This window comes from Condylura cristata, unplaced genomic scaffold, assembly GCF_000260355.1.
Source record: "Condylura cristata isolate star-nosed mole 26May11 unplaced genomic scaffold, ConCri1.0 scaffold00024, whole genome shotgun sequence".
Lineage (NCBI taxonomy): Eukaryota > Metazoa > Chordata > Mammalia > Eulipotyphla > Talpidae > Condylura > Condylura cristata.
Window position 1 is genome coordinate 26,918,248 of NW_004567125.1, and position 11,841 is coordinate 26,930,088.

At 33.9% G+C, this 11,841-nt stretch overlaps 1 protein-coding gene across 9 annotated transcripts in view; it reads right to left on the bottom strand.

The window, feature by feature from the left end:
• EDEM3 (ER degradation enhancer, mannosidase alpha-like 3) overlaps nucleotides 1–11,841 on the bottom strand; it is a 64,179-nt gene that overhangs the window by 44,831 nt on the left and 7,507 nt on the right. For all 9 annotated transcript variants that reach the window (XM_004688566.2, XM_012729227.1, XM_012729228.1 and 6 more), the window contains exons 3-4: nucleotides 2,725–2,825; nucleotides 2,219–2,258 (exon numbers count right to left, since the gene is read on the bottom strand). In XM_004688566.2, the coding sequence (XP_004688623.1) occupies nucleotides 2,219–2,258; nucleotides 2,725–2,825 (141 nt within the window). The remainder of the gene's footprint in view (nucleotides 1–2,218; nucleotides 2,259–2,724; nucleotides 2,826–11,841) is intronic.

The following is an 11,841-nucleotide window of genomic DNA, read 5'->3' on the forward strand; positions in this document are numbered from 1 at the left end:
GGCAGGCGGGAATCGAACTCATGCGGAAGTGGCTTCAGATTTTCAGTGCTGCGCTTTAACCCGCTGCGCCACCAGGGAGGGCCACAATGCTAGTTGTTTTAAAGGAAAATAAATGTGGGAAGAAAATCCTCTCTTCCCTAATTAACTAAAAAGTCATTCTAACAGCATCATTAGTTAATGAGTTACTTAAGCCCCTAGTTGAGAGCAAAGGGTGAATTCAGGCCTCATATTAAGTTCCTTAAATTATTTGCAGTTGGAAAACTGAAATTTAAAACGTCCTCACATATGAATATGATTCCATTTTGTCTCTCCAACAAGGACCAGAACTCAGGCGTCCAACACCTGACTGAGTGGGGTCAGCTGACCAGCAGCAGTGCCACCATGTGGCAATTTATCAGAATGCAGACTTTTAGTTCCAAACTTAGGTCTACCAGATCAGAATCTGTTTTAGTAAGATCCCTAAATGAATTATAGTAAATGAAGTTTAAAAACCACTGCATCATGGTATATGGGTTCTCAGACTTTAGCATACATCAGAGTCATCTGAAAGGTTAATAACTATTAAGCTTTTTCACTATTCTAATAAATATCTTAAAAACACACATGCTACCTGAGGCCCAGATTTAATGAAAACAACCAAGGGCTTACAGAGATATGACAGGGAACCTACTATATGAGAGGTTTAAGACCAAGATAACAGAGAAGCAAATTTATAGCCACCTGTGATCCTAACACAGAGCTATAGCTCCATGCTTACTTTCCCTTGTCAAATAGACTTATGTATAACGCAGCAACAGCTAAAAATAAATACACCATTAAATTTCTCCTAGAGTAGAATTTGTGTATCCCAGAACATTTTTTATCTTTTCCTCTTCCCATTTTTTAACAGACGCCCCTAGGACCACTAAAGCAAAAATAAGGCATATAACATTCTCTCTCTTGTTTCCAGTTATTAAAATATAGTTCACACTTTCTGTCCCTTCCTGGTGTTAAAGTGCAGCAGTGTGAAGTCATCTGCAGCCACTGCAGCATGTTTGATTTCCTGCCAGGGAGCTGACCAACATGGTATGGCAGACATCTCCTGACCCGCCTGCTATTCCCCTCATCAGTGTAGTTCAGCCAATCCTGCCTATTCTGCTCCCCACTCTGTCTCTGGTGAATCCTCTCATCCACTGTAACCTCTGGCCTATACTCTAGTTATGGTATGCACAAATAAATAAAATTTTTTAAAAAGTGTAGTTTGCACTTTTTTTACTCTTTGAGAAATGAAGTTTCAAAACCCTGACCCAGCTACAAAGACCCAAACAACCCTGGCCTTTTCAATAAAAAGGTTGTCTCAGTATGCCTGCATTTTTATAAGCAAAAAGAAGCTGTCAAAAAATAATGCCTCGTCATATTCCAGAACAACTAAGTAGTAATATATTGAGAAAAAGAGATAATACTTAAAACTTCACAGGCATTGGTATTGTTAATTATCTCTGGTCAAAAAGAAGAAAAATTGCCCACTGAAAGAAGAACACTGAAAATGAAAGTCTGGTTCTGAAAAATTTGTCACTCCAAAGATTGTTTTTTTCTAAATGTTATCTGGTACTTGAAGCACTAACTCAAAGTAGAGTAATTATACCTTAAGGAAAACCCTGAAACCTTCCTACTTTATATAAAGAGCAAGGAAGTATACTAAGATTAAAAAATTAGAAAAATACTGTAATAGAAAAATCTGGAACTCAATCTTTCCCCTCCCTCTGCCATCACAAAACATGCACACCAAAATTAACTGAAATGATTTTGAATCACATTAAGGTTGAAAAGGAAACACTAAAGTGATCATTTGCTGCTAAAAATTAGTGCTGGGAAAAAGATAGTTTGTATACACACATATGTATATAAACAAGAACCTAATGAACAATTTCAGTGTCATTTTGATGTACTATTTTGAAACAAGTATATCAGTGGTATTTTCTAGAATTATTTTTCTCCAATAGCTTCAACCACCTTGATTAAGGGGAATGAAGTTTTTCTGAGTAAGGTGCCATTATGAAAGTTGACATTTTATTTGACATTCAATAATGTCAATAGTTTATTTAAAAGCAAAGATCAAAATGTCTTAAATTCTGAAGGCTTCTACTTCACACTTATTGCATAACAATAACATTGATAATATTTGAGTGAACATATGAAATTTATGTCATAAATTAAATCCAAGAAGAATCAAACCTACCACAAGAGTGTCCAAAGAATCAATCAGTGTTAGGGAAAACCTAAAAAACAAGTATAAGACACAAAACATTAGAATTCTAAATATTTTATTTAGCCACAAATATAGAAAGTTACTGGTACTTATATGTATCTCTATAATACACTGCCACCTATAAATACTGATAGCACTAATCTTAACATTACATTTATCCTCAGCATGTATCTACATATCTTTCAAGATAAATAGAAATATTCAATAGATAATTTTAAATATTAACGCATCAGCATGATAAAATGTATTAAATATTTTAAATATATTTTTTATGTTGCATACAATTTAAGAAACAACTCATTCAACGTTTATCAATCTAAGAGATAAACTGATTAATTTTTACAAAACAGAAGGGAATAAAGGAGTTTAATTCAATACTTAAAACAGTCACTGAAATTTAACTAAAATTCAGAAATAAGATAGTAAACTGCCTCTAAGAGGCGTAAGGATACTATGATCCCTGTATTAATACTCACTTTCCCAAAGCATCATCAACATCACCCCGACTTGGCTCCTGACCTCTAACACGACCTCTACAGGTTAAAGGCATCAGTTCGTCAGCTGGGTAAGCGTGTTCCTACAAAAAAATACTTCAATGAATCACAACAAAAAATAACAGAAAGCAAACATCATTTAAAAAATAAAATCTCTCACAGTAAAAAAAAAAAAAAAAGTAAAATGTAAAGCGTAGCCACAAGTTCTACTGACAGTCTATGGAATGTTATAAAAAATGTTTAATTGTCTAGAATGCTCATTCCTTTAAGATTCTGGAAATCTGCTAGCTTTCCATCCAATCTCACTCTCCAGAGGTGCTACTGCTATAGCTGGCATTTATATTTCAGAATTATTCAAGTGTTCAAATACATGTGCATACATCATGCAAAATTCTATTTACAGATGACTCATACTGCTCTAGAATCTTAAATTACAGTGGGTTTTTTCTAGGTTAGGCTGTTTAGGATGTACTTTATTTTTAATAACTATGAAATGATAACTTAAAATTAGCTAGGATGTAATACTATACTAATAAGCTTAAGACTATCTTGAGCCTATGCAAACAGTACTCTTACCATATTATTTTTTTAATCTAGATGTTTATTCCATCTATAGCCTATTTTTATGTGAACTAGGAATGAAACAATCCTATGCTATAAAAGCCACTTTTCTAAATACCATTTTTTAAACAATCCACTTTTCCTAAATGAAATACAACATCATTCAAAATTATCTATTCATACATTTCCATTGTCTCTATTTTAAAGTCTTATTTCATACTCCAATATGATCATCTTAACTATCCTATTGTTACAACAGGTAGTACAGCAATTCTCTCCCTTCAATTATTTTTATTACTTTTTCAAGTTTATTCTCTTGGATTAGTTTAATATTTCTTTATAATACCATTAAAGTTTTAACTGCAAAAGTCTAATTAGAGAAGAATGCATATCTTTACTAACTGAATATTTCCATTTTGGAGTATAAAACATCAGTGTTAATTCATATCATCAATGTTAATTCATATCATCTTTTATGAATTCAATTTCTTCCTATAGGTCTCAAAATCTAATAAATTTCTTATTGGGTTTATTATTGGTAAACCTAGTTTACTATTTACTATTTTGATTTACTATTGCCAAGTAAGATTTTTATTTTTAAAAGTGACATGAGAGTATTCCTAGTCTAAATAATGAAGTACATGCAAGAATCTTCTATCCACTACAAACACACAGCCCTACTGCATTAATTTTTTTTTAATTGAATTTGAGGACAAGAAAACTTCAAGTACCAAAATGAGTGGAATGTGGAAAATGAAGCTATATTGCCTACAACATGGGCATTAGGAATGAAGACAGTTTTTAAGGGGAGTGATGCTAATACCCAAAGTGATGGGAGATGAAGCTGCCGGCCCTGCATACAGGGCCTAAGTGATGGGTACGTTCCTTAAGTTGGGCAGTTGCTTCATAGATACTGAAATGGAACTTCTCATTTACTGGCTGTGGGTCTTAACAGAAAAGGAGAGAAACAAGAAATAGCCGATGAACTTTCTATTTTCTTTACCAGGTGAGGACCCCTAAAAAAGTTTTCTAAAATTATGAGTAAAGTGTAGAGGTTAGAATTATTGTATTTACATGTTTCAATTTTAACCAATATTTGTAGATTCCTGACTGTCAATAACAGGATTAACATACTATATACTTTTCCCTATTCAGGAAATTCCCATTCGAATTTTTGTCAATTATGTTATTACAAGTAATTTTCTCTATGCACAGTCACACGTTTCACTATTAAGTTAAATAAAACTCAGCAACATAGGTAAAATTCAGGTATCACTGTGTATTAACTATAAGTAATTGCCTAAAATCCAAGCTCTGCTGCTTATTCTTAACCCACAATTGCTATGGAAGTAACATCTCATAACAACCAGTGATCAATCATTATGTCTTTGAAAGTCTGTGACTGATCACTGTATCTATTTTGAGTGTATACACAGCAAATGTAGTTGTGATGCCCCCTTTCACCTAGTGATAATCCTACTGACAGTTTGATAGTTTTATAAAAAAGGATCAAAGTGGAAATCAGTAAACAGAATGAAAGTTCAGCAAAGGGATGAAGTTTCACCAAAAGTGAAACTGGAATTGAACATAAATGGGTAATGGACTAAATAGCTTACCATGGAATGTTGACACAATGCCACTTGAGACCCTAAACATGAACTCACAGGAACTAAGTGAAGGTCACATTGTCAAGGATGAAGAAAGAGGTAACAGAAAGGATGAAGATGTCACAGAGGAAATGAGGCCCATAAAAAAATTCCCATTGAGGTGATTTGGTGATGGGAAACCCACAGGGATTACAACTGAGATGAAAAAATGCACAAAATGATATAAACTATTATATTATTTAAAAAAAAAATTCCCATTGAAAGGGAATCCCAGAGATATTTCATGACATGGAGTGCAAAGTATAAAATAGCTAAAGCTGATCCAAACTGTGGAATGAGTGTGTCAGTACAAACAAGTACAGAAAAGATGTCTATTCAGTATCAAGTTATACAATATGATGAAAGCCAGGCAAGCACTATTCAGATTTCTCTAAGTGCTTTTTCCCAGACAAATAACACTTTAATTCAAAGTCTCTAACATTCTGAATTACAATGTATGATGTATTAGTTTTGCTCTTTTTAAAAAATTCTCTGTACATATCCATCAGAAAAAGCATTTAATGCATGGGCAAATTTTAAAAGGTTTACATTTATATTCTGGTCTAGAATCCCAATTCCCACGGTGGCTAGTGTTAGAATTCTACTTAAACAGAGTTAACACACAAGTTCTTTAATTTTGAAACACTTTTATCAGCTTTATTATTACGCTGGTATTTTTGCATTAAGTTGCTGTTAGTCTAATATTTGAAAAACAATTTAAATGGTTATGAAATACTTGAGATTTTTTCTAGCTTCACAACCTGACGTACTGTTCCATCCCATTCTTGTATTCACTGAGTATTATGTGGACAAAGTTTCTAAGACTAGCCTGATTCTTCACAACTTGAGTCGGATTTGTTTTTTTTTTTTTTATACTTACATGATCAAATGACTCTTAATTCTTGAAGTTCAGCAAAACTATTCCCAATGTCATATACAAATCTATTCTACCACTTCTTACTAAATGCAAAGATCTAGATTCTAAATTCAAAGCAGCAGAAAAGAGAGGTAAGAAATTAAACACACAATCATCAAAATGGCAAAGATTAAAAAAAACATTATAGTAAGCTGAAGAATACAAAAAACATCGAAGGCTGTAATCCTTCAGGTAATTTGAAAAGTTCAGTACTCACTGATGATTCATTTCCTGAGAAAGAGTTCCAGGGAACAAATGTTTTTGATTATAATTAGAATCCACATGCAGCTATTAAATTTTAAATTCAATGTACTTTAATTTTAATATTGTATGTGAATTTTAAATTCCTAATTACTTTTTACATGTGTCTTGTCACATTCCTAATTACTTTTTCAGCATTACTTCCAATAGAATGTGATTTTTCCAGAATGCACACCACTTCTATAGCTTTAGAGTTTCATATTTAATACATAAACAACACTCAGAAGTAACTCAAGAAAAGTAGTATTTTTTAAACTTGCAGAGATATTTTTGTAAGCAACTATTCATTCAAATATTAATTTGGTTGTAATGGGTTTACAAAACACATATATTTACACCATCATCCCTGTCTAAAATTAAATATAAAACTGAACTCTAAGCTTACTCAGATAAGAAAAACATTAAAAGCAAATGCAAACCATAATAATCAAATAAGGGAGTTTTGATTCAAGTTAATATACGCTGTCCCTTTGTTTCAATTTAAGGATAAAAACAAAACCACAGTTCTTTTTTCAGGGTTAACCACAAGTGAACTACAGTTGGCTTGCATAAGTGAAGAGCAAAGCATACGTGGCAAATAAACAGCCAGACCCGGTATTAGGCTTCAAACATCCTGGTTATTGAGATATAGTAATACTTCCTCTTTATAAAGTATGGCCAAAAGTAAAAATAAGTAATTCATACCACTATGACTCAAAGCCATAAAATACACTGAGTAATAATCACATAGAAATGAAGTGTAAGTAAGTGTTAAGAGAGTCCTACCAAAAAATAAAGCAGATTGTGTACCTAGCTAAAAGCAGGGGCAAAACAAATAAAAAAGCAGTTGACAGCCCACAGCAAACTCTAAGTTTACTAAAGTGTTGAGGCTCTATAACTGCTTTCATACACTCTAAAATCAAGACAGTCAGTAAAACCAATTCCAAAAGTGGACACAGTAAAGAGACTTCATTCCACTAACAATTATAAAATAAAGCATTATTTATAAGAGTTAATAAAGTGGTTCAATTTATTTCATTTCCAATTACATATGTACTTTTAAGTCTTATTCCAGATCCTTATTGTTAAATACCTCCCTTCTTGAGGCAGATAACCCTTCTTGAAATAAAAACTAAATAGTAGTAACAAACTATCACATACTGATAAACATATGCTAATTTACAGTTGACCTTTGAACTACTAGGGAGGTTCTACCAAACACAGCTGAAAATCCAAGTGTAATTTTGGGTTGCTCCAAATTTAAATACTAACAGTCTGCTACTGACTGGAATCTTCTAGTAATATAAGCAGTCTACTAGCATGTATTTTGTATATTATATGTTTTACAGGTTGTAGTTTTATAAGTGAATTAGAGGAAAAGAAAATCTGTAATTACTGAAGCCAAAAGTTTACACATCCGTTTAGAAGAAAATCTACACGTAAGTGGACCTGCACAATTAGCACTCCTGCTGCTTAAGGGTGACCTGTACTGAGAGCCTGTGATTACTTATCCTCCTTTCACTCCAAGGCAAATTCTCTCAAAGTTCCCTTTTATTCAATGTTTATATCCATCAAACCATTTTTTAAAGATTTTCCCACTAACTTAAAGTATTAAACTTTTAGATTCAGAGCTTCCTACACTGAGCATTTATTCTCCTCTGAGCTAGCATATTTTATGAAGTGTTTCTCACAGAAGAACCAAGTAACATAATCACAGCTGTCTCACAGATTTTAAATTAAGTCACCACAGAGTAGCATGTTAGCATACTTTAAATTTTTTCTCAAATTAAATGAGAACAAACATTTCAAAATCCTTCAATGTATCTTAATTTGGGTTTTTTAATCAACAATGAAAAGAATTGAATTTATTCAATGTTATATGAAATAAACAAATGATAATGTTATAATAAAATAAAGCCTTCCACTAGGGATCATGCTTAGTGAAATAAACCAGAAAGAAAAGGAAAAATGCCGGATGGTTTCACTCATAGCAGGAGTATAAAGAACCACGGGAGAAAATAGTAATAATAACGAACAACTATATACTAGAGATATTTTACAGAGGTGGAACAGGTAATTGGGGGAAGAGGGGGTGCACTGGACTATGGTAATGACACACAGGTGATTTGGTGATGGGAAGCCCATGGGGATTACATCTTTACAACTGAGATGGACAATAAGAATAAATGGCATACAGATTGGAAAGGAAGAATTAAAAGTCTGTTTGTTAACGACATGATTGAACAAGTGGAAAATGCTAAGGCACCTACCCCCTAAAATGCTACTACAAAGTAATTTTAGCAAAATTGCAGGATATAAAATCAACAGGCAGAAAGTTATTATATTCCCAAATAAACTGAATGTACAATTGTAAATCAAAATTTGAAAAACAGTTTATAGCAGGATCAAAACTGGGAATTATTTATGAATAACTGTAACAGAAGATGTATAAAATCTGTACACTGAAAAATATAAAACACTGCTGACATTAAATGAGATTTAAATGGAGGACAGAGACTCCATGTTCATGGAAGACCCAAGATTCTTAAGAGGTCAGTCTCCCCAAATTATAGATTCAACATAATCCTATGATAGCTCAACAAAGTGCCAAGAATATTAAAAAAGACTGAAAATGAAAAAAGCTGAAACAACAAAGCTGCCTGATTTTAGGACCTAATATCACACGTGGTGTGATATTGGGATACAGACCATGACAGTAAGACCAATTGGAAAAAAACACATCCATATGTGGTTAATTGATTTTTTCCCACAGGTGCCAAAGAAATTCAGTGGCAATTCAGTAATTCAGGGAAATAATAGTCTTTGTAAAAATGGTGCTGAAATAATTAAATATCCACATTAGAAGATACAGGTATCAATCTTTACCACATATTACATACAAAAAATAACTCAAGGTGAGTTGCAGACGTAAATGAACAAGCTAAAATTATAAAACACCTAGAAGGAAACAAGAAAATCTGTACTCTTGGGCTAGGCAATTTTTTTTTTTTTTTTTTTACTTTTTAAGAAAGATTTATTTATGCCTACAGAACCGGGGTACAGGCCAGAGGTGTGGGTGGTGAGAGGCTTCACCAGAGAGAGAGTGCGGAGCAGAACAGGCAGACTGACAAAGTACACTGCTGAGGGGAGCAGCAGACGGGTCAGGAGAGGTCTGCTGTGCCATGTGGGACTACCTCGGGGGCTGGCGAGGATCAAACTCATGCTGAAGTAGGTTTAGCTTCTCAGTGCTGTGCTTTAACCCGGTGCGCCACCAGGGAGGGCCCTAAGCAACTATTTTTTAGGCAGGATATAAAAGAATTATGAAGGGAAAAAAAGGCCAAATTGCACCTGATAATTTAAAACATGTGCATTTCAAAAGACACTGTTAAAATTAAAAGTCAAAGCACAGGGGCCCTCCCTGGTGGTGCAGAGGGTTAAAGCACAGCACTAAGAAGCTAAAGCCACTTCCAAGTGAGTTCGATTCCTGCCTGCCCCGAAGGTGACCACATGGCTGGCAGACCTCTCCTGATCCACCCGCTGCTCCCCTCAGCAGTGTAATTCGTTGATCTGCCTGTTCTGCTCCCCACTCTGTCTCTGGTGAAGCCTCTTGCCGCCCTGCGCCTCTGGCCTGTACCTCAGTTCTGTATGCACAAATAAATAAATCTTTAAAAAAAAAAGTCAAAGCACAGGCTGGGAAAAATATCTGCAAAACATGTAAGTGATAAAGGACAGATATCCATATCATATAACTCTTATCATTAAGTATTAACAGGAGCAATGACTTCTTTAAAAATGGGCAAGAGGGCTGAGCAGATGTTTTACAAAATTAAAAAGTTGTACAAAGTGCATGGGAAGATTTTCAACATCATTAGTCATCAGAAAAATCAAATTAAAAGCACAATGAAATACCATTATACACCTACTAAAATGGCTAATCAGTTAAGACTAAAAATATCAAGTATTAGAGAGGACATGGAATAACTGCAACTCATAGGCTGCTGGTGGGGGAAGCGGTGTTATAGCCATTTCTGATGAGTTTGGCAGTTTCTTGTAAACATACTCTTCCCATATAAGCCAGCAATCCCACTTTTGAGTGAAATATATGAAAACGTAAGTTCACAAACAAATTTACAGCCAGCAGTTTTATAGCAGTTAAAGACAAGAAATGAGACAAGTATTTAATAACTGGTGAATGGATAACAAATTGTGCTCTATCAAATTAATGGAATTCTACTGAATAATAAACAGGAATTACAAAAACCCAAAATCATAGGTAGATCTCAAAAGCATCGGGCTAACTGAAAGAACCTATTGATATAGCAAAATGATGCCACTTATATGAAATCCTAGAAAAAGACAAAGAATAGTGACAAAAAGCAGAACACACGTGGTGGCTAAGGTTGAAGGTAGAGAGAAGGAAATGACTACCACAGTGCATTAGGAAGCTCATGGCGATCATGGAAATGTTCTATATCATAACTGCGTTAGTAGGTAAATATCTACATACACTTATCAAAACTTGATTGTACACTGAAAATTGAAGATTTTTTCTGTAAATTATACCTAATTAAACAGAAAGCAAAAAAGCTATACAGCTTATATTCTGTAATATGAGGTATTACAGAATTTCTTAGATCATTTTAGGGTGCTCTAAAAGTAGAGGTTAAGGGACAATGCCACAAATGAAGACATAACTTTACTCTCCCACTCCCAGTCATTAACGCCACTTTTCAAATACTTTGCTTACAGAACTATTCTGTTTGATGAACAAACTATAAAAAAGAAGTATGAAATACAGAATTTCAAATGGGGAATATGAAGTGAGAGTGAGTGGCAGCGGTGGCTGCACAACAGCATGAATGTACTTCATGCGAGAGAACTATGTACTTAAAAAAAAAAAGATAAATTTCATGTTATGTATATTTTGCCACATAGACTGGTGAGGGGGAAATAATTCTAAGGACACTTACACACCAATCTAGGACTGCACAAGGAAGCTAGATTTTAAAACAGTTCCTTTGGCTTGAATGATTAGACTAATCTATTTCTTTAAACTGTGAGCTCAAAAAAATCAGTGAAAGTAGCAAATAAGTATAATCTCACTAGTGAAGGGAAATTATGCGCAACAAGTCTTTTAAGATTTATTTGCAGCATTTAGTCATCTACCAAAGTACAGCTTTTGTTTCTAACAGTTTAACTGAGTAGTCTAAAGTTGTCAGGAAAACAAAAATCAGATCAGAGAGCTCAAAAATGACTCTGCATTTGTTGTCCTAAATTTTGTTATTTTCTCATTCAAATTAGTCCACAAACAGAACTCCACACAAATACTCAAAACATGGTAATAGAAGCCCTGAATAGTCTAGGGTAAATAAGGTCACATAAGAATTGCCAAAATAAACATCAAATTTCATGTTATTTGGGGGAAAAGAGAAAGCCATCTGTGCAATTCACTGTAGATAAACTGCAGTGTGATTCAGGGCAGAGATTTGTCATATTCATTAGAATGCTGATACTTCACACCAACAACTGAGAAAACCCCTGGATATAAAATTCAAGGATGGCAGAGATGTAGTGATCTACCTAAAACTGTCAGGTCACTGCTACTAAAAAATAGCATTAAGAGAACCGGGGAAATTAAAAAAAGTGAAGAAAAAAATAAGCTCAAAGGGTATGCACCTAGAACAGGAGAGGGTGTGTGTGTATGTGTGTGTGTGTAAAGGGAGCCTTGTGTAAATT